This window comes from Podarcis filfolensis, assembly GCF_964270895.1.
Source record: "Podarcis filfolensis genome assembly, chromosome: 6".
NCBI lineage: Eukaryota > Metazoa > Chordata > Lepidosauria > Squamata > Lacertidae > Podarcis > Podarcis filfolensis.
This window is the reverse complement of record NC_139609.1, coordinates 2,966,698-2,994,562: the sequence shown is the minus strand read 5'-3', so window position 1 is coordinate 2,994,562 and position 27,865 is coordinate 2,966,698. Positions and strand designations below refer to the sequence as shown.

General features: G+C 44.9%; 3 protein-coding genes across 5 annotated transcripts in view; 1 reads left to right on the top strand and 2 right to left on the bottom strand.

Moving 5' to 3' along the window:
• ATF6 (activating transcription factor 6) overlaps window positions 1–16,203 on the top strand; it is an 83,588-nt gene extending 67,385 nt beyond the window's left edge. For both annotated transcript variants that reach the window (XM_083621403.1, XM_083621404.1), the window contains exon 16: window positions 11,991–16,203. In XM_083621403.1, the coding sequence (XP_083477529.1) occupies window positions 11,991–12,199 (209 nt within the window). In that variant the 3' untranslated portion in view covers window positions 12,200–16,203. The remainder of the gene's footprint in view (window positions 1–11,990) is intronic.
• The window catches only part of LOC310765884 (uncharacterized protein), a 148,474-nt gene that overhangs the window by 69,592 nt on the left and 51,017 nt on the right, over window positions 1–27,865 (bottom strand). The gene's annotated exons all lie outside the window — the stretch shown is intronic.
• Window positions 17,900–27,865, bottom strand: part of OLFML2B (olfactomedin like 2B) — a 32,945-nt gene continuing 22,979 nt past the window's right edge. The window contains exons 5-8 of one of the 2 annotated variants that reach the window (XM_083621382.1): window positions 26,677–26,887; window positions 24,161–24,781; window positions 21,498–21,674; window positions 17,900–19,548 (exon numbers count right to left, since the gene is read on the bottom strand). In XM_083621382.1, the coding sequence (XP_083477508.1) occupies window positions 18,947–19,548; window positions 21,498–21,674; window positions 24,161–24,781; window positions 26,677–26,887 (1,611 nt within the window). In that variant the 3' untranslated portion in view covers window positions 17,900–18,946. The remainder of the gene's footprint in view (window positions 19,549–21,497; window positions 21,675–24,160; window positions 24,782–26,676; window positions 26,888–27,865) is intronic. The other variant, XM_083621383.1, reaches the window with a different exon arrangement.

Here is a 27,865-nt window from a genome sequence, read left to right as displayed (position 1 = left end):
ATATTTCAGTAGGTGTTACTTGCACACTTTCTAGCATATCTTCACACTCACAGGAGCTGGAAACTTGGATCTTTTCAAATGACAGTTGAGATTCTCAGAAAGTCACATTTTGTGGCCAAGTCCACTTTCGTTGCTACCATGGAATTGTGGGGTGCACTAGCCATATTTATAACCTGCTAAGCTGGGGGTGGGGGACCTGCAGCCCTTCACAATATTGTTGAACTACAAGTCCCATCATCACTGACCAGTCGACATGCTGATGGGACCAGGCATCCAGCAGCACTTGCAGGACCACGGGTTCCTCATCTCTGGCAGGTTCCCTGTTCCTGTTCTTAGCCAATCACTGCCCACCAGGTATGAGTTGTGACCTGCTAGTCCCACGCAAGCAGCAAAACAGGAGGCTTATTGAGCCCCTTTGTTCAGCTTAGATGTATCTGGACAGCTGTTTTCCTTCCACTTGTACTTGCAGTACTGGAATAGCTCTTTCACAGTGAAGGTGGGACCAGGATGTGAGGAAAACAGATCAGTGAGATGCCCTTTGTTTCATGCCGTGTGGCACATTAAGGTCCCTTCCAACTCTACAATTCTATGATTCTGTGTTTATACATAAGTAGCAATGGGATCCAAACAACTCTTAATCAGATTTTTTTTAATGTGTTGCAGAAGAAGCTGTCTCTTGTAATGGTGGTTGGAACTGGTTTTAAAATAGATTCTTGCATTGAAATGAAGTCCCTGGTTTCATAAGGCAAAAAGATACTTTTGTGTTAGGTCAACAAATGAAGCACTGAAGGGAGATCTGTCAAAATGTTCTGGTATGTGCTTGGAACATAGTGTATTTTTAGCCATTTTTTGCTGTTACAGCCCCATGGGTGTTTATAGTCTTATTTGGTAACACTTAGCAACTCTTCTGATGGAAACGTTGTCCAGACCACACTGGATGGTAGAGCTAGAGCAGCACAGTTTAGTCTGAGTCACGGCATTTGCAGGAATTGAGCTGTGGGATGAGATACAGCTGCGCTGCTCAGATGCAAACAGTCCAGCCTCAGTCCTTGTTAGCTGCTGCACGCCTCCCCCATCCCTGTCCAGTCCTGAGGGGCAAACTGAAGGCCGCATCTGCTCTGCCGTATTTCATTTTGCCCTTGAAAAAAGGTGCAGCAGATGAAACTGGTGTTCAAACAGAAGAGGTGCATTGAAGAAATACATAGTGAATTTTGTTGTGCGATCTCAGACTGAGATTCAGTGTTAAATTGTGTGCTTTGGGACTTTCCTGTTGCCCTTGAAAATTGGGGATGGGCTGAGCTGGTATTCTTCTTGAAACTATAGAATTTTGTCTGAATATGACTATCGAGATTTCTTCCAATATCCCTGTTTTCAAGGCAAATACTGCATAACAAACATACTCTGGCGTAAATGTGCCTTTTGCAAACACCATGACTGACTATACAAGTCAAGTGCCTTTGCATATATTTTACTGCTGGATAGTGTGACCATGTCTTCGGGGCTCATTCCCTGAGCCACAGGCAGATTTTGCAGCTGTCTTGGTCAGTCTGTAAGACACACAGGTAAAACCACACAGCTAATTTACTGTAATTTCACTTGTGCTTGACTGTCCATAGGATTCCTTGACTATAGGAGTGTGGTAGCCCATCTCTCCTGAAGAGAAAGACCCTCTTGGTTTCATTCTCTGGAAGCCCTGCCTTCCCTAGTGGTTAGAGTGTCGGATTAGAATTAGGGAGACTGTTTCAAATTGCAGTTCATAACCCAGAACCCGAACTTATATTACATACAAAAGGCATTCTTTTAATAATAATAATAATAATAACAACAACAACAATAACAACAACAACTGAGATTTGCCACATGTTTCAGAGTACAAAAGGCAACAGTTGATCTTGTTTATATATCCAGACATTTGGGCAGGGGGGTAATTTCCTTGCCTTCATTTATGTAATATGATACATTGTAGGTGACTCACAGTAGTTAAACATCAAAACACAGACACACACACACACACACACACAAGTTGGCAAAACTATGTCCAAGTTGTAGCCGAACATTATGTAACTCAGCATCAGCCAATTTCACTGCATCCTGGCAATGCCATGCGCACCCCTTCTTCAAAACTGAAGTTTTAGGCCAATTAATTTTGAAGTAACCTGAAAAGTGATAGGAGAGGAAAGTAAGATGTTAAACCAGTAGTGGATAGTTCTCATGACAGGAATACTTAAGGCTAACGGTGATAGGAGCAGTCAACCTGGTTCATATTTGAGTCCGTTCCGGCACTCTTCTCCTTCTCCTGACTCCACTACCAGAAGTTCACAGGGCCTGAGACAGACAGACAGACAGAAGTGCCTAAAGCAGAGTGAGGCAACATCAGGCAAGAGGAATAAGCCAATGAAGTGGAAGACCAGGTAGCATATATGAGCAGCCACGATGGTGCCCCTCCCTGAGCTAGAAAGATTTCTGGAATGCATGGAGTCCACTGAGGCAGCTGCTTCTCTAGGCAAGCAGAATGGAGTATGCATGTCCTCCTGATGCAGAAAATGAAAAATGTGGTATCATTGTGCTGCTTTCCTCTCACCTCCCAGTGATTGGAAAGGAAAGGAAAACTGGGGGTGAGATCTAGAGCAGAAGAGCCGGTATGCAAAGCTGGGCTTGCCAGGGTGCATAGGAAGGGGGCTTCATTATGAATGGGACAAGAAATGGGCTGAAACCCAACAGAGGTAGTGAAGGTAGGTGAGGCTGTGGCTGTGGGTGGTGGATTTTGGACACCAATCAGTTGCATGGCGTAACTGGAATATTCTGCAATAGGATTAGGACTCTTTGACCCTCTAGGCCTTGCTGTGCCATAGTGCCATCATCACAGACCTTTGGCCACACTGGCTGGGGCGGAAGGGAGTTGAGAGTCCAACAACATTAGAGGCCACGGTTTCCTCACTCGTATTCTACAATATCTGATCACAATCAACATACCACTTGTTTGTTTTTTATTTTTGAAATCATCATTATTATCTTACATTTCTATTGTTGGGATGTTATTTATAAATTACGTTTGATGCAGCATTCGAAACTAACTAGGCGCTATTTGCCTTTTGCCACTCAGGAGCGCCCCCTTGCAACCAAGTGGAGATTTCTGCTGCAAGGTTTGTGACTGAAATCTCCACCATGGGAGAGGACAGCAGCCTCCCTGACTGACCACAAAGGTTGAAAAGGTGTTATCAGCTATAGAACTGCTGGAATTCCCTTCAACCCTACTCCCCATGAATCAGCCTTTTGATGTCCTGAAGGGGGAATCTGACTCCCTTGTCATACAGTTTCCACAAGTAAACAAGCTGCAAAGCTCTTTTCTGTGGTTAGATGCATTGCTTCTCTCTTGGGTGGGGAGCAGGAGGGGAGATCTGAATTGCTAACTTTGCAGGTAGCAACTGAAGACAAAGCGCAAGTTGTCCTTCTGCAACAGCAAAACCCACCCCCAAAACACGTTCCCAGTCTCCGCCAGGGATTCAGAAGGCTGTTCCACCACCACCACCTCTGCCTCTCACCTCTCACCCTGTTAATGAAACCTGGTTTCCACTCTGCTTTGGGTTCCTTGTTCCTAGGTAGGAGAGGGTGGATTGGTGTCCCTCAATTTCTTTCTTCTCGATTCCTTTCTGGTCATCTCCCCCACCCCCTTATTTCAGAAGAGAAGGGGTGTGTATGGATGTGCCTTTAAGCAAAATGAGCTTTGCTTGGGGGGGGCAGGAAGGAATCAAGGAAGAATGGGGGGTTGCTTTGTTGTTATTTTGGCAAGAAGTTTACTTGGTTCCATTTGTGGGCATTCCTTTCTTCACATAATGAGGTGCTGGAAGGCTGTTTTGGACTCCTCTCTTTCCCCAACCCCCATTATTTACGAGGAACTCTCCTAGAATTATATTTCTACTGCCCCCTTCCTCTTCTCATAGCCCCTCTCCAAATGATCTACTTTCCCATCTCTATTCCACAGTACTTGCACATTTGTTTCACTTTCTCTCTCTCTCTCAGATTTCTTTCTATTTCAGCATCATAGTAATAATGAACTGTAGTATTTTTATTGATGACTTTATATGCTTCTTAACTACCAAAGTTATCCTCTAAGCAGCAAGTGTTCAGATGCTGTAGGTATATATTCTTTTAATCCTTATGACATCCCTGTCAAGTGTGCCAAGAGGGTTTGAAACTGGATTAACAAAACCACTAAACATAGTTAAATGTATTATAGCAACATGGTTTTGTTCTTATTTGATAAACAAGTTCCTACCCAGAGTTACAACTTTTTAATGTCAGGGTTTCTGTACCTTTTGACAGCTTGATGACAGGCAGAATTGAGACGTCAACCAGCTGGGACCTCCCCATTTCATACAGTGATAAATAAGCATCACCTGTTGAATTTCTTTCTGATGTGCATATGCTGCAGCCATAGGTGCTCACCAGAAGAAAGATGGCAATGCTATACACAGCTGATAAGCTAACCGAAAAAGTTAAATTCTGAATGGGCATTCTGAGAGATATTAATTGTCTAGTGAAAGTGGGTTTTTAAAAAACTCAATTTCTGTTCTACAGTTTTTACATTCTACTAAATGGACTTGGCATGATCAACAAATTCCAGAGGGATAGGCATATATTATATTATATTATATTATATTATATTATATTATAATTATAGTTTGTATACCACCCTTTAAACCAAAGGAATATTATGACATTCTAAAGACTTAACACATTTAAGCCCACTTTGTCAGATTGCTGTTTGCTTCTCATGAGGTGGCTGTAGCCTACAAATGTTTGTTTTGTTGATGCCACAGCAGTGTAAGTCTGACATCTACTTGTTTTATTGTGATGAATCTTCAGTACTGTAATCCCATTAGCTGTATTTATATAATAAAACACTCTTGAGAAGACATGTCACCCATCAAGGAATAGGGGGAGGATTGTGCTTACATTAATCTTTTAATGTTAAGAGATTCTCAAATTATGGATATTAAAAGGAAGGTCTGCAAAATGCATTAACACAGGCATCCCCAACCTTCGGCCCTCCAGATGTTTTGGACTACAATTCCCATCATCCCTGACCACTGGTTCTGTTAGCTAGGGATCATGGGAGTTGTAGACCAAAACATCTGGAGGGCCACAGGTTGGGGATGCCTACATTAACATTTAGTTAGTTTGGATGGTAAATGTAGCATCCCAGGTAACCAGAACCTTTCGTATAGTAGGATTTTGAAAGTTCAGCTGTACGGGCAGTCCTGCAAAAAAATTAAATAAAAAAATTCTTGCGAATGGAGTGTTCATAAGCATGCTGCTGGAGAGGCAGTGCTCAAAAATAATGAATTAGGTCAGAGGTTTTCAACCTTTTTGAGTCCATGACTCCCTTGATCAACTACATTTTTTCTGCAGCATCCTTGTGGGGCTCAGGAGTGCAGTTGTGCCACCCCTTGCCTTTGGAGCTGGTAGCCTCTCCCTTCTTGGGAGTCCCCTGGGCAGCTGCTTCTGCCGCCTCCAGTTCCTGAGCTTCCCCTGCCCCCCGCCTCAAAGCGAGGTGCCTCCTCACACTGCCCCAGAAGGGCAGTGTACTCCGAGGCCACATCAGCTCCTGGCAACCAGCACCCCCTGGCCGGCCCCAGAGACGCCATTCACCTGCGGAGCTTCTAGCCAGGGCTGCTGCAACAAACAGTCACACAAGCCTTTGGAAGGCAGAGGTGAGAGGGTCTCGAGGGAAGGAGGGGCAGAGGCCAGTGTTGCATGCGGCATCCCTCACCATCATTCAAGGCACCCCGGGGTGCCACGGCACACTGCTTGAAAACCACTGAATTGGGTTGCAATCCCAATCCCATTTGCCTAGGAGTAAGTCCCTTTTGCATTCAGTAGGATCTATATCTGTGTAGAAATAGTTAGACCCGTTCTGCCAAGAATTTTGGTATACTGTAATAGACGTACAGTCGAACCTTGGAAGTCTAACAGAATCTGTTCTAGAAGTCTGTTTGATTTCCAGAACGTTCGAAAACCAAAACGTGGCTTCCAATTGACTGCAGAAGCTTCCTGTAGTCAATTGGAAGCCACAGAAGCCCCGTGGGAATTCGGCTTCCAAAAATAGTTCACAAACCAGAACAGTCACTTCTGGGTTTGCAATGTTCAGGAGCCAAAACGTTTGGTAATTAAGCTGTTCTACTTCCAAGGTACGACTGTATTTAACTGTGACTGCAATACTTGCTGAAGTTGCAGCATAACATATTGGGCAGAGAGAGAGAGGGAGAACACACACACATCCAAGTACAGTGGTACCTTGGTTGTCAAACGCCTTAGTTGTCAAACAAATCGGCTCCCAAATGTCGCAAACCCGGAAGTGAGTGTTCCGGTTTGTGAACGTTTTTTGGAAGCCGAACGTCCAAAGCGGCTTCTCAGCTTCCAATTGAGTGCAGGAAGCTCCTGTAGCCAATCAGAAGCCGTGCCTTGGTTTTTGAACCATTCTGGAAGTCGAACGAATTAAATTTGAGAACCAAGGTACCACTGTACTTAATACTTATGGTTGGCCACTATTGCTAAGCCTGAGCCCCATTTATGTTTGTGGTGTCCAATTAACAGTTGCTATTAAAATGCATTACTGATGTGAATTGTGTATTAGTTCACGTGTTTCCAAAAATTTTTTACTATAGTAATAACAATAATTGTAATAATACTGTAATTGTTAAAATGTGCAACTGAATTGTAAAACGCTAAATGTACAATATACAGTGGTACCTTGGGTTAAGAACTTAATTCGTTCTGGAGGTCCGTTCTTAACCTGAAACTGTTCTTAACCTAAAGCACCACTTTAGCTAATGGGGGCCTCCTGCTGCCGCTGTGCTGCCGCTGCACGATTTCTGTTCTCATCCTGAAGCAAAGTTCTTAACCCGAGGTACTATTTCTGGGTTAGGAGAGTCTGTAACCTGAAGCGTCTGTAACCTAAAGGTAACCCGAGGTACCACTGTGCACAATTAGACATTCAATTGTTGTGCCCATAACCTAAGTTTAATGAGCCATTTGGTGAATAGCTTGCATATCTAATACTGGTTTAATGAAAAGAATTACTAAAAAACCCAAAAATGAGCAGGCAGCATCCCATTTCTTCCATGGAGAAATATTGCCTTGCCATATGCTCCCTTCAGAGCCTGAAGGGGCTGTGCTCCTGCTGGCTTCGTTCCTATTGATGACAAGGCCTCTTCTTACGGGCCTTTGGCGCCTGAGACTGCTCTGCTTTTTGTTACTGCCTCAGATGTATACGTGGGCTCTGATGGTTTGTGCAGGTGACTTTGGCTATGGAATGGTGGCGCAGTCTGTAATTCTGAACTGTCCAACAGAGCCCAACTTTATCCAGGGAAGCAGCATACTGGGTTTAATGTATATCCCATATCTTGTGATTCACGTTTCCATTAGACGGCCTTCTGTTCTTTAGGCTTAGAAAACATATTGTACAGACACTGGCAAAAAGTAAGTCCGTAGTTGGCTGCCACTTAGAATAAAAGCTGGCTTTGTTTCTTTCTCTGGCAAAATGTCCATAAGGAGACTGGCAGGCATATTGGATATCACTACTTTAGAGTAGGTAGGAAGCATTGAACCCCTTTGCATTCAACAGCCAGCTTCAGTAGTGAGAACTTTTCTCTGCTAACACTAAGCATGAAACTGGTCCAGTTCCAGTGTAGGAGAGCTAAAGGGGAAGGAGGTTGCAGTGCACTGATAGCCTCTAGCCCTGACATTTAATCCTAATGGTAGCACATTGGGTTGTTCACTATGCTGTATAAGTGTCATGGATAACATCATATGCATATCTCCTTAGAGAACTTGGATATATTAAATGCTTTTAAATAAATAAAATACTTCTTTTAACAGAGAGACAGAAACAGAATTAATGAAATTACAGACTTGTTCCTATATTGATTTTATGATTCTCTGCTGAATGTATGAAGTGTCTATTCTTGTGTGTTCACATATTCATTCTGCCACTACCCTGCTGTCCTTCAGAGAACTCAGAGTGGCTTGCTTATGGTTCTCAAGTGGTCTCTTACCCAGGCAGCTTATGGCGCTAGACCTGTTAAGCCTCAGCAGAAGACTTGTGTCATCTGTCTTCAGACTACTCAGGAGCGATGGATGAATTATTAGCTTGAGGCTACACTTAACTACTAATGAAAAGCTCCTTAGTTTCTGGTTTGGGCCAGTCAGTTGTTCTGGATATTTTGCAGCTCTCCAGTCTTTAGGTTTTGTAAACAGCAATAGATTTTCTCTGATTGCACCTATAGGGTAGGCTCTAGTACTGTGTCTGTTTATTCCAGAGATAATTGCATAGAGTAATATCCTAGACTGTAGGCTCTTTTTAAAACCCCCCGCCACTGCCCAAGGTTCAGTTTCTCAGAGACCCTATGCAGGAGGAATCATATGCTTCACACACGTCAAAAAGCATTCATGGTTGTGACCCATGCAAGTTGTTTTAGCACTATTAAATTAGGGGTGTGATTATGGGGGGGGGAGAAATTGGGTAAGGGGAAATAGTTCTGCTCCCACTCTCAAACAGTGCCCCATCCACGTAGCAGGTCAGGGGAAGACTGTAGAGAGCCATTGCCTGTTCATGTACAGCACTGGTTTAAAACAGACCAAAGGTTTGACTCAGTAAATGATGTTGCTGTGTTGATTCTCCACCATAGAGAAACTGGCTTTGGGAGACTGAAAGAAAAGAAATTTGATAGTTTCCTCTCTCCCAGTCAAATGAGGGAACTCCAGTCCACCTACAAGTAGTTCAGTTATTAAGTACTTGCTGTCATGACCTCTGCGCCTCAGAGTGCAACGTGAATGATTCATTAATGCGCAGTCATAAAGAGTGAGAATTAGAATCCAGCATGGTCCCATCTGGGACTGCATACACTTCCCCCCCCCAAAAAAATGTTGAAGTTAGATGTGTTCCCCATTTTGTTTTGTCAAGAAAGAAAATGAAAAAGGTAGTCCTTGTGTTTGAACAGCCCTGATGAAGAGCATCATTTAGCACACAAGAGCCCCCAGGCAACTGTTCCACAACAGGCATTTAGCCGGTCCAGCCACCTGGACTTTGCGGGGCAGAGAGCAGGAAGCAGCATCCAAAGAGCCCGTTCAATAGCCACACAGGGACTGGCTGTGCAGAAACCCCTGGAGCAAGCTGCTCTCGGCTCTGCGCCCTTGACGAGTGATGAGAAGCTGACCACCCACCAAGAGGTGCTGGGGTGGGGCAAGCTTCAGGGCAATTTTGCATGAATGCAGAAAGAAAAGAAGTTGAAAGCTATTGTGGATGGTGGGGAGGTCAGAGGGAAACTGCTTATGTTATTATAAAAGCTTGGGAGATGGCTCATAATATGGTCAAAACATTTTTGCAATGAGTAAGAGAACCTAGGCAAGCGCTACAAAAGCTGATTCCTTGTCTGCCTCTTAATTCCGTATCGGTCTCAGTGTAAAATTTCTAAAAAGCATCCAATATTGAGGGAGCAAGCTAGAGTACAAGTTTCAGAATGAATAAATTTACAATGGCTGCATTCACACAGAATGCTAAGCCCCAACTGTGTGGTTTGTTTCACAGTCCTGTTTCTCTTCTCACTTAGCGGAGTGGAGAAACAAGCCTATTATCATCTAAATTGTTATCATCTGAAGCAGCACTCTGGTTTGTTTTCTCTCCATCTTGAATTACCATTATGTGTAAATACATCCAGAGTAAGTAAGTTAATCCCCGCCCCAATCCCACAAGCTTCAAAGATGTGTGGACAGCCTGCCAGGGCTGAACATAGGAAACTGCCCTTGTCAGGCCATTGATCCGTCGGGTCCAGATGTCCAGGATGAGAGAAGTCTTTTTCAGCTGTTACCTGAGGTAGCTTTATGTAGAGATGTCAGGGACTGCACATTGGACCATCTACCCTTGAAACATGTGTATTTTCTGAGTTATATATTGACAATTTCCTTGGGGGGGGGGGAAGTTACAGATAGGTAGCTGTGTTGGTCTGCCATAGTCAAAACAAAACAAAACAAAACAAAACAAAAAAAATTCCTTCCAGTAGCACCTTAAAGACCAACTAAGTTAGTTCTTGGTATGAGCTTTCGTGTGCATGCACACTTCTTCAGATATATATATATATATATATATATATATATATATATATATATATATATATGAGAGATATATCTGTATCTGAAGAAGTGTGCATGCACACGAAAGCTCATACCAAGAACTAACTTAGTTGGTCTTTAAGGTGCTACTGGAAGGATTTTATTTTTTTTGACTTGGGGGGGAACTAATTTTTATTTGGGCACTGATTATTGGTTTATGTCAGTTTCTTGATATTTTCTGGGGAACTAGGAAAATCTAAAATTTAAAAATACTAATCTCTGACATACTTTGGCAAATAAAAAATGCATGCACACAACACGTGTGTGTGTGTGTGAGAGAGAGAGAGAGAGAGGTCTAGACATATATTGCTTTTGCCTTTTGAAATACCAAGGACTGAGCCCTTGTTTGAGGAAGTGGCATATCTCTTTCACATCTGGTGAAATTTGCCTTTTTTATGCTTGGATATTGGCACAACCAAATACCATCCATTGTGGCAGGAACAGCTCTGAGATGCAGGTACATTAAATGAAAAAGCGAATGGAAAGGCAGAGACCATGTGAAGGGTGATTTTGCAAAGTTCTACCTCAGGGCCAGTTCTCACCACACCACATTATATGGTTCCCAAAGATAAGTGGCAAAGCAAAATCCCAAAATTCTCTTGAAGATGGTTTGTTGCCCCTTCTGCACAAACTTTCAACCATTGTGGCCATGCCCTAAAGGAAAGGCTGGGATGCACGATACAGTCCTCTGCACGGCACTTGGGTGGCTGTCCTCATTTCATGGGGCTTGTGCAAAAGAACAGCTGGCATGTTCCCAAAAAAGAAGAAAAGCAAATAAAACTTCTCACACTTCAGCTAAGCACAGCAGAGGGATCAGGTTAAAAATCATACAATACTTTTATACAGCTTTGCTTGGAAACCAGTGAGATTCTTCACTCTTCCTTCTTGATAAATAGAAACCTACTGATCACTTTCCAAATGCTATCCATCCAGGACTGATTTTCATTGGTGGATGTTTAGTTCTGTTTTTGAGTACATCTAGGACAGGGGTGGGGATCCTGTGGCCCTCCAGATACTGCTGAACTTCAGCTCCCATCAGACTCAGCCATGTGTCTAATTGCTGAGGGTCCTGGGTTTTGTAATTCGGCAACTTCTGGAAGGCTGATAAACAGCCCTGGTCTAGGAGGATCCTGGGTTTCCTAGTATCTTTAATCAACATGCTGTGGAACACACTTTCAGGACTGCCTCTCTTTGTATGTGTCCAAATGCCAATTGAAATCAGGCCAGCTGATACTGCCCATGATGCCAGGAACATGGACTTTGTTGTGGTCTGTCCTAAATTTTGAAACCTGGGTGTCTTTGGAAATTGACATATTTACTGGAGTGTAACAGGTGTAAAATATTTTCCCCACTGGTCATTTGGATAATTTACTCTGTATCACTCCCTTTTGAAGTTTTTTTTATTTTTAGTTCTTGTTTGTTCTAAGTGTGGTGGGGTTATTCCTGTTTTTTTATAGACTGTTACCTGCTTTGAGTTTGTGGGAAAGCACTCCACAACAATTTGTTTGTTTGTTTGTTTGTTTGTTGTTGTTGTTGTTGTTGTTGTTGTTGTTGTTGTTGTTGTAATACACGTTTATAGACCTCTTCATGGCATAAAGCCATCCAAGTAATGTACCCAGTAACAAATGGAATAGAATGCTGCTTTCTTTTTAGTTCATACAAAGTGTTGTTCATTTCATATGAATTAGTTTGTAAGAAATGTAGGAGCAACTTTTCTGTACAGCAGCTGCATGTATATTGTTATGTTAGATTATGTTATAACATACATACAGTTATGGAAATGTTTTCCCCATTATGACTCTTTTCTTTCACTTTTGTAGAGAAAATAATCAATGGCCAAGACTACGAAGTTATGATGCAGATAGACTGTGAAGTGATGGACACCAGGATCTTGCACATCAAAAGCTCCTCCATCCCTCATTACCTTCGAGACCATCAGAGGAACCATACAACATCCTTCTACAGCTCTCCTCCAACTGTCCCAGAGGCAGCTCCTGCTGTGAGAGCAATCACAGAATCATCACAGTAGGCTCCGAAAGTCAGGCTTAATACCCTGGAATGACCAATTGGCCTGGTTGCTTCTTAATGGGTTTGCCATGGCAGCTTTATGGGCAGTGTCCTGCCTCAGTCAAGAGTCTATCACAGTCAACATGAGGCTATCAAATAAGCCTCTAAGACTACTAACCCAATCCGTCCCCACTGCTTTGTACCATTGCTACTGTTCCAGTAACATGCAGGATGCTTTTAAAACATTACTTGGTTGTATAAAAATAGGTGAAGTGGGCTTTTGGTTGTTTTGATTTGATCGATGGCAAAAGTAGAGGGGGAGAGAAAACAAGGAGCTCCCAGCTGTGGTGATGTGGATTGCAGATGAAGGTCTCCCAAGACAGCTTGCTTCTAGTGCTTCAGATGTTTAATTCAACCTCAAGATAACTGTTGTATCATAAACATAGATCTTTTGGTGATGCTACCGGTTATCCATCCCTCAAGTTAATAATGTATAGTTGATGGGCAAGCAATTATTTCCCTAGCTAGTGGGGTTACAAAGTTGTAGTGCTGTCTGGAATGTGGTTGGACATGTCTTCATGAGCATCTGTTGGCTGGCGCGTGTGACCTCACTGTGCAGACCCAAGTTTTGACTCATAGTATCAGCCTGCACAGAGGGAACTGAAACTGACTTTGGAAGAGCTCCTTGTCAGTTACACACAGACTCACAGAGAAACACACACACTCAGTGGCCAATCTTCAGTTTGCTAAACTTTGCTTAGCAACTGTAGCTAAATGCACTTTTGGCCTTAATGGATATGAGGCTTCTTCTCCAGAATTTGCTTTAAGGCTGTGGTGTTTCAACTCTCCTGTGAGTGTCTCCTTTGCATGTTCTCTCATATATCTGATTTTAGATTTTTATTTTTAGCCTAAGAAAGCACTTTTCCTTCTTCTAAATCCATTGCCTGGCGACATGGGACATGGCAGAGCTGTCCTGCAAACACTAATATGTAATATGAACAATATTTGAACAGATCGCCTTGATAAGGCCATAGAACAGTGTGTAATGACCTTGGGCTTTGCAGAAGGAAGCCAAAGCAAAGCTGTGTTGGGGAACAGTTGTAGCTGTGCAAATCCCTACTCTGTCAGGAAAAAGGGGATAGCTTCTAGGCAGCTGGGAATGGGCGTGCCTTTTAAAGAAGATGCAAAGGCTACCAAAGCCAGAGCCAGTTAACTACGTCCACAGTCAGTGAGAGCAGGTTCCCTGCCTTCCCCCACCCACTCCTTTGGAGCACGTGGGGATAATGAGTACCCATATTGGGCATATAGAGCGCCCATATTGGGATGTGCTTTGAAATTGTCAGAAATAGGAAAGGAGAGTGTGCTGCTCTTGTAGCAAATGGATGGATCATGCAAAGGGAAAAGAAGCTAGAGCCAGGAGGCTAAGGTTTATATTTATTTATTTTAAATATATATATTTGCTGTCTTTCCATATAGATATGCTCAGGGTAACTTGTATGATAAGGGTAAGTCAGGGATGATGTGTTATGCATCTGTTAAATGCATGCTGAAGCAAATAGGGCTTACAGCAAGAATGGCTGCCTTCTCCCAAGAGAAAACTCAGCTCATGCCAGAAGCACTCTCAGCAGAGAAGAACATGCCGCTATGGCATGACCAGGGCAGGTGTTACAGAACCAGCAGCCTCTTGCTTCCTTTGTTGCCTGTTTCTAAAATAGAAAAAGGGAGTCAGTTCAGACATTGTACATACCACTACATTTGTGCAAATAACACTTGCACAAGTAATGTCAGATACACATACCTGGGAAGTAGCAGTAGAAGCTCCTATGAATGGGATGAGACAAGGGTAGAGAAATCCTGGCTTATAGATGCAGTTGCTGTAACTTCTGTACACCCTTTTATGACTGGCAGCAGGAGGGGTTAAATTGTCCCGCAGCGTTTGAGCTGATTTGAAAGTGGCATTGTCAAGTTAGGTGCAGTCATGAAGCTTATCTGAACTTACCCTGCTCACTGGAGTACACCACTCCTGTGCTCAATTATTTTGTGCAAATAAGCTGGTAGTTATAGTTAAAGCTCCGAGTGTGTAACTAAAGTGAATTGATTTTTAACTGAAATAACTTACTGGTTAACTTTCTGCCGAGGTATCAAAAGTGACATACATAAAACATAAGGAAAAGCCCAAACAATATAACAAAATGGCAATGAAAATTGAAAAGCATCAACCCTAAACATTCTTAAAATAACAAACCAAAAACCCAGGAGCTAGCTGGTGCATCAGCTAAGAGTTTATTACTGGGGCCTAGAAATCAGCAGGACAGATGCTCCAAAGGAGAGAGGCCACCTCTGACAAGTCCCAGTTTAGCTTGTCTCCATCTTCTTCTTCTGCATTTGTTGTCTCCCGTGTTTCATTTATAAGCTCTTCAGGCCAAGGACCCAACATTCATGCTTATCTGGTAAGGTGCTATGCGCATTGACAGCACTATATAAACAACAACAACAATATATGCGCCAGCTCTTATTTGTCCATTATGCTGAGAAAATGCCTTGCTTTGCCAGAATTTTACCATGCAACAGGTGAATTTGCCTCTTACAAAATGTGCTTATGTGACTGGAACTCCACCATACATTGTCTTTACCCCTCCACTGCATCTCAGGGTGTATGTGCTAAAGAGTCTTTGAGCATGGAGGGATTCTGCTGCATTTTTCTGGCAGAGGAAACTTTGCAGGCTCCTAGTGGAAGCTGAGTAATGGTTCAGAAACATTATTTTATTAAGGAAGGCGTTGTTCACTTGGATGCTGAGCCCCCATCGTGGCACAAAGAAATCTCAGCATCCTGAAAGCAGTTCCCTGTAGAAAGCCGTATTTTGCACAATTTAATATTAATGGAAATATACACAGAAACATTTTTGGAAAGGTGTTTTTGGGGGGAAAGTGCAAGATGGCTTTAAAAAGAGGGTCACAATCCAGTAGGAAGGCTACAGTGTTGGATCTGTTGCATAGTTGAAGGGTGAACCATTTTGGGGTGCTTTCCTCTGCTTTTCAGACTCATATGGTCCAATAACACAGTTTGAAGCAAGCAGTTTTGGTATAGCCAAACGTTTTCTGTAATAAAGGGTATGGTTTGAGGGTGCATTTAGAATCCTGCTGAGTTTTTGGCCCTGCCAAGCAATTACCAGCCAAATCAGGCAGCCCCCCCCCACACACACCAAGCTTGGTTTTGTCAAGTTTTGATTTTTCATTCACCCAACATGCTGGCCTAAGTTGGGTAGATATGTCCTAGCTATACATAATACAGGGTTCCTTGGGGCTGCTCAGTGCACCAGGCTCACATCCTTCTCCTAGTGCTAGTCTTGGCCCATTGCGGGTGGGGGAGTAATGCAAGTTCAAGGAGCTACAGTATGAACTAGAGCAGTGCCGTTTGGTTTGCTAGGGCACTCCTCCTTTGTTAGGGATGCTATGCTTTATTTTAAAAGCCTCCCCCTTCTTGAGGGCCTTTATTAATCTCTTGTCTAGCCCATGTGAAAGTCACTGCTTTCAGCTGTCCTCCTGCCAGCCTCAGCACTGCCTGTGTGCAACTGGCCAGCTGCCCTTGGCTTGGGACACAACTCTGGCAGAACACTTTATTAAAACTGAAAACCTCCCTTTCAGAAGAAGCTAAGCAGAGACCATTTTCTGAGTTGATCTCATTTTGATTGCCCCCCCAAGCTTAGACCAGTTTTTTCTACAAGCCCAGGTGTGCTTGTTAACACCCCACAAACAAGTGAAAAGGCGGCATTGTGCACATTGTCTTTTTGTACTAAGTTACTTCCTTCTTCAGGATTGTGTTTATTTGTTTTCAAGAAAGTAACTTCTGTTTGTATGAACTGTTTTGGGGGAGGGATATAGTTTTGATCTGTGTGTGTTTTGTACCTGAGGTGATGCATCTGCTTTGGCTTGAAGGCATCCTACAGCCAGGATGTCAAAATCAGGGACTACTTCTGTATCTGTTCTTTAGAAGATAAAAAATAAATTAAAAACCTTTTAAGTGTAGTTCAGTGATGCTTGGTTTTATTGTGTGCATTCAGTTCAAATTCTATCTTGCAGCACTGGCCTCAATATCTCTGTGTATGTGGGTGTCATATTATATAGATCTATTTCCCACCCAAGTAACACCTATGCACTATTAATAGCAAACTTGGGTAGTTGAGTTGCTGACCCGAAAATCTATGTCTCCACTGTGCAAGGATGTGCGGATCCAGAATTGGCCTCCACAGTCACCTACAGACACACTGTTAAGATCGTATTCATGGAAGACAATCTTAGTCGACTACACGACAGCAAAAGAAATGAATAAGATAAAAAATAGAAGGTGTATTGAAAGATTTAATAATGGAAATAAAAAATGAAAATGAAAATGAAAGTAAAAGTAAAAAATAAAAAGCTGGTGATAATTAAGAGATGGCAGTGAAAACAGAGTGGAAATAGGAGGGGAGGACCCCCCCCCCCAGAAAAAAGGAAGAAAAGGGAGGAATTGACTAAAAATACAAAGCAAAGCAAAAAAAGGGGGGGATTGATTGATTGATTGATTGATTGATTGATTGATTGATTGAAAAGGATGAGTGTGGTTATTGCCACATCTGGAGGTCGGAGCCATTTCTGAGGGCAAAGGTAGCATCATCGAGGGGAATCCCTCATCGCCTCAGGCCTCCCCTGTGGGCGCTGCCATCTTCTGTCTCCTCTGCACTCGCCCACTAACAACAATAGGGACCAAACCTCGGTTGGGCTGGGGTGGGTCTGATCCGCGGCAGCAGGTTCCCTGAGCTTAACTGTCTGGGGATTGATGCAGCAGCTACAGTCCTGGGGGAAAGCAGTGCCAGGAGCCGCCATGCTCCCTCTCCCACACCTTTGGCCCCAAATCATGGCTGGCAAGCTGGTCTTGCTGCACACAGAGATGGGCTGAGGGCACCCCATAAGCCTCTTTCTCACTACCTACCTCTCAGCAGCTGAAGGGGTGGTGCCAGGCAGAAGCATGCAGGAGCTGCAGCACACTGGCACAGGACAGCCTTGCGGTTCCAGCCCTGCAGGCACACCAGATTTGCTCTAGAACTCCAGGCGGCCTGAGGCGGCCTCCGCTGCCTCAGGCTTCTTGGTCTCCAGAGAGGCCTGGTCCTCCTCCTCCTCTGCCCCACAGAGGTGCTCCCTCCTTCCCCCCCAGTCAGTCAGGCGGCTTGTACGGGGACAAGGCGGGGAGCGGGTGCTGGTGGGTGGGGGTGGAAGGGAGCGAAGCACGGCCTACAGGCTCCAGGCGTGTTGCTTTGGACCTGGCTGCCGTTCCTGAGGTGTGCTCCCTTACCCTGCATGCTGCTGACTGTCATGTGCGCTGCCTAGGACGTCCTGGAGCCAAAGCCAGGTAGGAGAGTACAGCGTAACAGATGTGGAGGGAGCAGAAGCAGAATAGCTGACCCCAACCCCCTCCCCATCCCAGGTGCTCATCCTTGGCTCCTTGCTGAAGCTCACCTGCCAGCAGGGAAAGCCCTGGCAACCCTGGCTCCCACCAGGTCCTGGTGAAAGGAAACACTGGCCAGCCTGCAATGCCAACGCAAGCGTTGAGGGTAAGCTGATATATATAGAAAGAAGATCTCACAATTTACAGACATGTCAGCCTAATTGGTAGAATGCCAGCATTATTAGAAACTGAGCAGAAAATGGTTTGCTAAAAAATCAACATGGCTTCTGAAAAGATAAGTCTTGCTTCAGCAATTTATTTTATTTATTAGTTCTTAAAATGTCAACACACACATACATACATACATACAAAGAAGGGATCCAGTAGGCAGTATACATCTGGAGTTTCAAAAAGCTTTTGACAAAGTCCCGCTCTATAAGCTACCATGGGATAAGGGGATAGTTGTCTTACAGATCTACCAGCTGAATAAAGCCTGTTTGGAAGGAGTTCTACCCAGTACAAGGAGCAAACAACGAAAGGATGGCCTGCACTCGTCTCCTCCCAAGTTTTCTCCAGCACAGGAGTCAAATTGTTTTCTTGCAAGTCTGCTCTGTGCAGGTTAGCTCAGGGGGGAGTTCTGCTATGTTAGATGGGGCTCATTTCCTAGCAAGTATGTTTAGGAATTCAGCCTGAATTGTCCCATACAGACTCCTCTGGGTAAAGCAGGGGAAGAACCTGTGGCCCTCCATATCTTGTTGAACTCCCAACTCCCATCAGCCCCACCACAGATGGCAAGTGGCCAGGGATGAGGGGAGTTAGAATCTAGCAACATCTTTCCCAGCCCAGGGTTCAAAAGACAGCAACTGGGGCAGAAGCAACAAGAGTTACAGGGTCTATGGCCCAGAGTATACAATGCAACTAGACAAATACAATGACAGAAGGAAATGTGAGCAGGACTCTGGTTTTACTAAGTTTTTAACATTGATGTTTTATTATAAAAAATGGGGGCGGGGACCCTGTTCTTATCCAAAGTGTGAGTCTTCTGTTAGAAAAGCATCCCTTTGCCTTATTATTCATTATTTGAGAGTCTGCACTTAGCAGGTCTAATGAACAATATTTTCCATTGTTTCATAGGAGGCAGCACATTCAGTATAAAAACAAAAGCAGGATTATGTCCAAAATAAAAGGGTTGGCTTAGGATGTGGACTGATCTACAATCCACTCTTTTTTTAAAAAAAAGAAAAAAGTTTTTTTCAAAAAACCTTATTTACTCTGATTTGTACAATAAAAAAATATTTATTAAAAAAAAAGGTGCTAGTGGCCTTTAAACATTATCTCACTGTGTCCTCAGTAAGCAAAGATGACTTTGTACGTGACCTGGTGGCCATTGTCCCAAGCATAGAGGAGCCGGTCCTTGGGGTTGTAGTCTATCTGAGTGGTGTAAGAGTACTCATTCTCAAAGAGCAGGCGGGGGATGATCTGGGTGTTGGTGTGCGTGTCAAATGCATAAGAGATGTTAGCATTCTTCTTGTTGTAGCTGTCAATGGCGTAGAGGACACCGCAGATGACAAAGGAGTTGCCATAGAAGTTTTTGCGCAGGCCTGTCCGCCAGGTGGTCTCCTTGCGAGTGCTCAGATCATTGGCGTTAAGTTTGCTGAGGACAATCACCTCCTGGCTAAAGCCTTCGTAATTAATGGCTGGGTAAATGATCCACAGGCCATTCTCATCCACTGCAAAATCCACATCAGAGTGGCCACGCCACCGCCAAGGTGTCTCCTCGTCATAGGCCACATCTTCCAACATGGCCCAGGCAGCCACATAACGCTGCTTCAAGTCGTACTTGATGAGGTTGCGAGTAAAGGCCCGGTTATAGTAGAGAGAGCCATTAAAGACTGCATGGCCTGTCCCCATCCAACTGTATGGCAGCTTGTATGAGTTACTCCATCGACCTAAGGGGCAGAGATCACAGAAACAGAGAACTGTAGGGTTGGAAGGGAAAGGGTCATCTAGTTTAACCCCCTGAAATGCAGGGATCTCAGCTAAAGCATCCATGAGAGATGGCCATCCAACCTCTGCTTAAAAACCTCCAAGGAAGGAGAGTCCACCACCTCCCAAGGGAGATCATCCCACTGCCAAACAGCTCTTACCACCCTTGATTTTAATTTCATTGGTTCACCTGTTTCCTATGGAGGCTCAAAAAGGAGTCCAGGAAACTGCTTTATACCCAATCAGGCTATTGGTCCATGTAGTGCGGTACCAGCTGGTCAGTGTAAGACAGTGGTGGGGAACCTCAGGCCTCCAGTGGGAGTTCAACTGCTTCTCAATGTGGCTCTTGGGACTCCCCTAGGCAACACCTCCTCAACCACATCCCCTCAAGTCAGGCAAAGCTGGCGACCTGCCACTGGCACCTCCCTCTACTCTAACTAGGCCTGAAACTAATTTATTTCCCAAGATCCTCCTCTGTGAATATTAACGTTGAATATTCAGTAGTTTTTCTCTGAATATTCTAATATTTGACATATTGAGGTACCTCAGTCAGTGCCGTAGCGTGAATGGGCCGTGGCCCCAGGCACAATTTTTTGAAGGGGGTGCAACCAGGCACCCCACAACAGGCTCCTTCCGTGGAGCCTGGCTCCAGCGCACAAACGAGCTGCAGGGACAGGCAGCTTCCTCGCACCCAACCCCACCAGCTGCAACTCCATACCCAGGTCAAGCCTGACCTAGGGGTGGAGAGGGGCGAGTGGGCAGCAATGTGTGCAAGCCCAGCCGCAGCTCCGTCCCTTGGTCAGGCTTGACCCGGGGCGAAGAGAGCTCTATCCCAGGGGATGGAGGGGCTGCGGTGTGTGTGCTCTGGGTGCGCCTTGCAAGGCCAGCTGCAGGAGGCTCCCTCCATGCACTGCACCCCACATCCCCCCCCCCCCACGGCCTGAGATTACGCAACTGATCTAAGTTATTTGATTTCATTATTTGACAAGCAGTGGTGTTTTAGCCGGTATTAAGAATATCTTACAGATGTTATGTAATGGCATTTAATATTTGACAGTGGACAACATATGAGATTTCATATTTGACCCTGCAAAAATAAAATAAAAATCAGGTTATGCCAATACATCTAAAGTGTTCAAAATCTGAGGTAAAGGTCCATGTTCAAAATTTCAAGTTTGGAAGATTTCAAGTATTTGTTTCAGCTGTGGTGTCCAGTGGTATTTTGTATCACACCAAACGGATGAAGGAGCGTTTTTTCTGAGCATAAGTGGGAACAACCTGTGCTGGATAGACTATTTTGGGTCCCCTTAATTTTCTGATCTGCAGTTTACTAGCTTCGAAGACTTCATGCTTCTATGCCCATTCTAGCCTCAAACTGCTGAATCAATGCTACCCATCTCCCTCCCACCAGACTCCTTAATGGCCCTAAAGGAAAAGGTAAAGGGACCCCTGACCATTAGGTCCAGTCGTGACCGACTCTGGGATTGCGGCACTCATCTCGCTTTATTGGCCGAGGGAGCCGGCGTACAGATTCCGGGTCATGTGGCCAGCATGACTAAGACGCTTCTGGCGAACCAGAGCAGCGCATGGAAATGCCGTTGACCTTCCCGCCAGAGCGGTACCTATTTATCTACTTGCATTTTGACGTGCTTTCGAACTGCTAGGTTGGCAGGAGCTGGGACCGAGCAACAGGAGCTCACTCCGTCCCGGGGATTCGAACCGCCAACCTTCTGATCGGCAAGTCCTAGGCTCTGTGGTTTAACCTACAGCACCACCCACGTCCCATAATGGCCCTACTCTGGGGCAATTCAACATTGTGCCTTGGCTTTGCTCTGAATCCATCCAGGATCCACCACTAACACTCAGCCTCTCTTTCTCTCTCAGGCATCTTATCACACAGCAAGAGGCAGACCTTGCTTGAAGCTGTCCAGGTTCCGAAACTCAACCAGGGTGTTGCCATAGTAATAGTTGGTGACATAGATTCGCTCGTCCTTGGCAAGGGGGTCCTTCATCCAAGCCCCTTCATTCCGCCCATACGTGTTCTGGGTCATGGGCCCAGAGACAGTAGACAAGGTGTCCTTGCACTGGCCTGTTAATAAAACAGAGAAGCAAATAACAACAATGACAACAATGACAACAATACCTTGCATTGTGTATGTAGCACATTTGAAGCATTCATAGTGTTTCAAATACACCAATTATCTCAGCAACCTTTGCCTCAACCTTACAAGTGGACAGGTGAGGGTGAGCATAGCTTGCTGCTTCCGGGAAGCTGTTGAGCTGGTGGGAAGTGGAGCTAGATTTGCAGTGGAGAAGGAGAGGCAAGTGCTTCTCTCCCCACTTGACCCCCCCCCCCCCGCAATCGCCTTTCCCTTTAACATGGCACACACAAGTATGGGAATTGGCCAGGGAATTAAAGTGATTAACAGCTGGAAGACAGAGCCAGCAGCAACAAAGCAAGCTATTCATCTACTTATTACATACCTTATTATCCAGTTATTAATACCTTATTGATCAGTTATTGGGGGCACTGTGTTACAGTGGTTCTGGCCCTACCTATGGGACAAAATCTAGAGAGTAGCACCGGGAAGGGGCTTTTCGGCTCCCTGGTGGGTATGCTATGGGGTACTGCAGGGCAGCAGCTTATCTGCTATTTTATACTGGCAACTCCCATTTTGTGCGCATTCAAGGCATGTGTGGCCGCTGACGCATGCGCCTTTTCTGGCCCCGGAACAGGGGTGGGCTTATGTGCGCCCCACTGAGGTGTGTCATGATGAGGAGCGCAACCCCCATGCAAATGGGGAACTGCTGTATTTCTTTGGAGCTGCAGGGAGCAGGCAGGAGGAGTTGGGGGGCCAGGGGCCCTCAGTCTGCGGACACTCAGCTCTGTTTCTCTATACCATCTGAATTCAGGCTCAGCCTGAATCCTGGCAAGATGGAGGCAGTGTGGGTGAGTAGTTCCTATGGCAGAGAAACTGGTCAATTGCCTACTCTGAAGGGGGTTACACGAGCAGGTTCACAATCTGGGGTTGCTTCTGGATCCCGGCTTGTCACTGGAGGCCTAGGCAGCCTCTGTGGCTAGGAGTGCCTTTTACCAACTGCAGCTGATATGACAGCTCTGATCGGAGGGCCTGGCCACAGCAGCCCATGCCCTGGTTACATCAAGACAGGTTTACTCAAGCAGTATATAAATGTTGTGGAATACATGGATGGATAAATCAATAATATTAATAAACATGGCAGGGTTGGCACAGAGGATGTGCCGTATACAAAAATCTTTCTGGACAGGCTCATAGCTTGCCAGTAACCAATGCAGCCCACAAAACTCAAGAACTTAACATTGTCTGTAAAGCAGATAACAGACCCTGGTCCAGAGCCTTTAAAACACCAGATAATTCTCCTCAGAGTGAGTCAAATTCTAGGAGTCCCCTGCAGATCAATGGCAAAGGAATCAACAGGAAATACTTGCATGCATTCTATCATTTTGCAATTTCTGTTCCTTATTCTGCTTCTGGTCAATTCACAGAATTTAGTTTTCCTCATATAATGTAGTGTTTGGTGTGCTCTCTCACTCACATATGCACGTGTGTGCGTGCGCACACACACACACGGAGAGAGAGAAAGGGGGGAATCCATCAATCTGCAGAAAAGCAATGCCACTTTAGCATTTCTGCTGTCATAGGCATACGAGAGCTGCTTCTCTGGCACCTGATTCCATGTGGCTGAGCAGCAGGTGTGAGTGTTCTGCTTTTCTGTGCCTGAAGTCTGTAGTTCTAATAAGCATCAGACACAGGCAGTTTAGACGACCGTTGCAAAACTCTTAAGAAACTTCAAAAGCTGCCTTACATCAGGTCAGACTATTTGTCCATCTAGACTAGCCTTGTCTACCTTGGCTGGCAGAAGTGCGTCATCTTTCCCAGCATCCACAACCTCATCCGATGGGAGATGCTAGGGATATGCTCAGCCACTGAGCTACAGTGCTATATTGCCTCGCCTAATGCTATTTCTTTTATTTCCACTTAGAGTCCAATTGTTTTACTCAATGTTACTCCAGGCTAGGTAGACAAGCCTGGTGTTTCCATACACATCTTTCTGGTGCATCAGTATCTGTGGAAAGAGATACTTCTTTCCTTGAAAACATCTCCCCAAACCTAATCTCCACCTAAAGGCCACCATCAGAGGCTTAATCAGATCAATCCCACCCCAGTTCTCTTCAACTGTCATCTTCAGTATTCCATAGCTTAACTGTTGTCAACATTTGGTAGGTCCTGAAAACCCACAGGTCCTTTTTAGACCATTTTTTCTTCTTCTTCTAAATTTACAAAAGAAAATGCTTCTGCGTTCTTAGGGAATCCCCTAAATATGTGGAGCTTGCTTACCTAATGTTGAGGTGGCTCCATTTCTCTTCCCAACTTGACCAGCCAAGTTTTGTTTTGGAGGGAACAATGTTACAGGCCCCGTTTACTCTCAGTCTGTCAAATGCATCACAGGTGAGAAACAGAGCTCCACCAACACCCTGGTCACAAGTCTGGATTAAAGCAATATCAATGTGAAGGAAGGAGGACACACGCTTACCAATGCTGTTTCGGATATCTTCCTCGTCAAGGCCCTGTGTGGGTGTGACGGTGAGGCTGGGCCTGGCAGGGGCTGCAGGGGGCACCGCTTTGGTTGTGGCAGCTGAAGTCGGTTGAGCTGTTGCCTGTGTGTGGAAATCTGTTGTGGCTGCTTTGGCCATGGGGGGCTTTGTGTCAAAAGCATTCTGGGTTGCCACAATCGTGGAAGACTGTGTGGCAGTTTGAGCTGCTGTTTTTGTTGGCCATGTGGCGCCTTCATCCACCAAGTCAGTCACTGAGGAGACTCCAGTGGCTGCTGTGGGCTCCAAAGTCATTGCAAAATGGCTGCTGGCTGTAGGGAGATCCGATGAGGTAGACACTGGTGTTGGCTCAACAGAGGGAGGCACGATGGCAGAGGACAGGGGTAGCTTGGTTGTTGCAGCACTGGTTGCAGGTGCTTCTTTTCCAGCAGATGTGACGCTTGCAGCATGCTGCTTGACGAGCCTGATGCTTTGGTGAATAAGTGGCTTTTCCACCGACAGCTGCTTCCTCATGGGAATATTTGGCAGGTAGCTGTGTTGCAATAGCTGGTCTTCAATCAGCATATCAATTGGGCTCTCCCCACTGAAATGCTCATCCTCTGCTGGAGACACAGAACAAGATGTGGGGTTCACCCTTCCCTCCTGAGCACGGTGTGGATGGAAATGGTTTAAAATGATTGCCCCTTTCTAGCCTGTTTGCCTCCTCCCTGCAATACTACACACTACAGCCACTGGCTTAATGCTACATCTAAGCCAGGGATTTCGGTTTGCTTTGTGACCAAAAAACCCACCACCCACAGACAGGATAGTTTCTTCCTGACTTACAGACTGTGGTTTGTAGAGAGAGAAACATACCACAATCATTGATTTGGACATGCCAGTAAGTCAGGGGTCCTGGTTTGTTTGGGAATGGTTGTAGCTCAATAGTAGAGCAACTGCTTCGCATGCAGAAGGCCCCAGGTTGACTCTTTGGCACCTCCTGGTACGGCTGGAAAAGATTTCATCTCTGAAGCCCTGGAGAGCCTCTGCCAGTCAGTGTAGAGTGGACAACACTAAACTAAATGAACTACTGGGCTGACTCAGTATAAAACAGGTCCACATGTTCCTTTGTGCACAAGGAGGAGGAGACAAACAGCTCAGAAAGGCACAATCATGATTAACTTCTAACTACGGTTTACCATGCTGGGGGAACTGGCTCAGTACCAGGAACACACGGTGAACTCTGGCCTAACTGGGTATCCTTAGATGAACAACAGGAGGCAATTCCCTTGTTTCTCTCAGCCCACCGGGTGTACAAGCCGAAACATTCTCTTACAATTGCCTCATCTTAAAAACATCTTAAATGTTAGCCTCAAAAGAAAGCAATGTGTGACTCAGTTCTTAGGAGCTTAAAAGCTGAGAATCAGGTTCCATGTTAATATTAAATGTCCAAAATGACTCTGCTGATTCTGACCCCAGTCCAATGGACTGCAGACTGTAAAAGAAAATGGAATCAGAAGATCAGCAGTTTGATGTGGGAAGGAAAGGAAGAGCAACCAAACCAGGATGCTGATGCCCTCTTCCTCCTCCTGAACAGCTGACTGGCAGGATTCCCCCTTTGTTTCCTGGGCCCATGAAGCGCTAGCTGGTGAAGCAGGACATACATAGAACTTTCTTACATGCACAACCTCCCATCCAGCTACTGATAGGCACGTAGAAGCCTACATCCCTGTTGCTGTTTTTGAAATATTATCAAAATAATTACAATATAAATTGGCTTTGGGAGGAATTTCAGAGGCCATCTAGTTCATCCATCTCTCCTGCTTAGAGACAGGAACATCTCCTTGTGGCAGAGGACAGGTGCCCTACAGAAAGTGACTTGCAGAGCAAAAGAGCCCCAGGTGCCTTCGACTGCAAGCGGATCCACACTCTGAAAGGGAATGCCAACAAGCACCCCCTCACCTGCTCAATGAGTAATGAGCCACAGAAGATAAAACGCCTCGCTGATTCCTAAACCCTATATCCTGTTTCTGATCAAATTTCACTCAATCATAAAAATAAAAGCTGTCCTGAAAACATGTGCACACCACATATAACGTTCTCTGTGCCACAGCAAGAGAAAGGAAATCCCATGTGCCATGTGGGGAGGGAGTCGTCGTGAAATTCTCCTTCCTAGCCTTAAAAGGCCACAGCTGAGGCCTTTCTACATACCTTCAGTTTGGAGTAACTGCTTCTGTTTCCAAGATTCAAGTTTTCCAACCATTTTGAATTTCCCATGGTTTCAAGCTCACATCCCCATTCCTCTGCTCCCATTTCCCCATTGGTCCTTTTAAAAAAACCATCCTATCAAGAGATTGAAATTTCACCTGCTATCCCCCCCCCCATATATTATTCAAAGCATTGTAAACAGAATTAAAGTGACGGCAAGTGTCGCAAGCTGCCTGCCAGCATTTCCCTGAGATCCAGAATTCTGAAAGTGCCATTCCGCAACCTTCTCAGTCCTGAAAGGACAACTCACGTTCATCGAGGTCTTTTTCTGTCTCAGGATCTTTGGCCTTATAGTAAGTGACTCCTCGGATGATGGTGGGCTGGGCTGGAGTCCGGCTCCTCACATGGAGTTTTCTTGGCAAAGTTGACTTTGGAGCTGGGGGCGCATAGCGCAAAGACTCTGCAGAACTGATTTGCTGAGAAGCCATTTCATCATGCAGGAAAACCTCTTCGTATTTTTCCTTTTGAGAAACAAAACAACATATTAAAGTGTGGCCAGAGGACAAAGAGGGAGTGTTTGTCAGTAATTATCCATCTGACCAAGGAGGTGGAGTTCTGTCTTGGATGGGCTGCATCCTCTGTTAAAGGAACAGGTTTGCAGTCCAGAGATGTTGTTAGTTTGGGACATAATTCTGGATGCTCAAATGGCATCAGTGGCACAAAGCACTTTCCACCAGCTTAGACTAATGTGCTAACCATGATCAGCTCCTGGACAAAGGTAGCCTGGACAGTGGTCATTCATGCCCTAGTAACACCCAGGGACAAGAACTGCAATGTGCTGTATATGGGACTGCTTTTGAATACTTCTCAGAAACTCTACTTGATGCTGAACTCTACTTGACACTTGAACTCTACTGCAATGAAGATCACAGCTGGCATGAGTTATGGGGAAGAACATCTCCTCAGTTACGCTAAGTTTCCCACCTCAGTCAATCAATCCTGTCAACAGACTTCAAAATGAAACATATCTATCCATTTATGTAAAAGATACAAGTTTATCAAACATCTCCATCAGATAGGAAAATATGGCTACATTCATTTGGATAAGGTTTTTAAAATACTGAAATGTGAAAGAGATAGCGCCCGCATGTAGTAATATAAATGTTCCTGTGTATTTTTGGACGCAGTTGAAAGAGCCGGTGTTTAACCAATAATCTTCACCATTTGAGATCAGGGATGTTGTTGGAGCACAACTCCCATCGTCCCTGACCACTGGCCATGCTGGCTGGAGATTATGAGTGTTGTCAATCCAACAACATCTGGAGGGTCACAGCTGCCCCACCCTAACCTATCAAAACCACCAAACAAGAAACACAGAGTAAATGAACTGCTATCCTTTCGTGGGAGCAGGCAGTCTTTTAGTCAATAGTTTAAAGACTACTTGAGTCACGAAAAGTGATTGTTGTCCCTGCTTTAAACTTAAATCTGGTAGCAGGCAG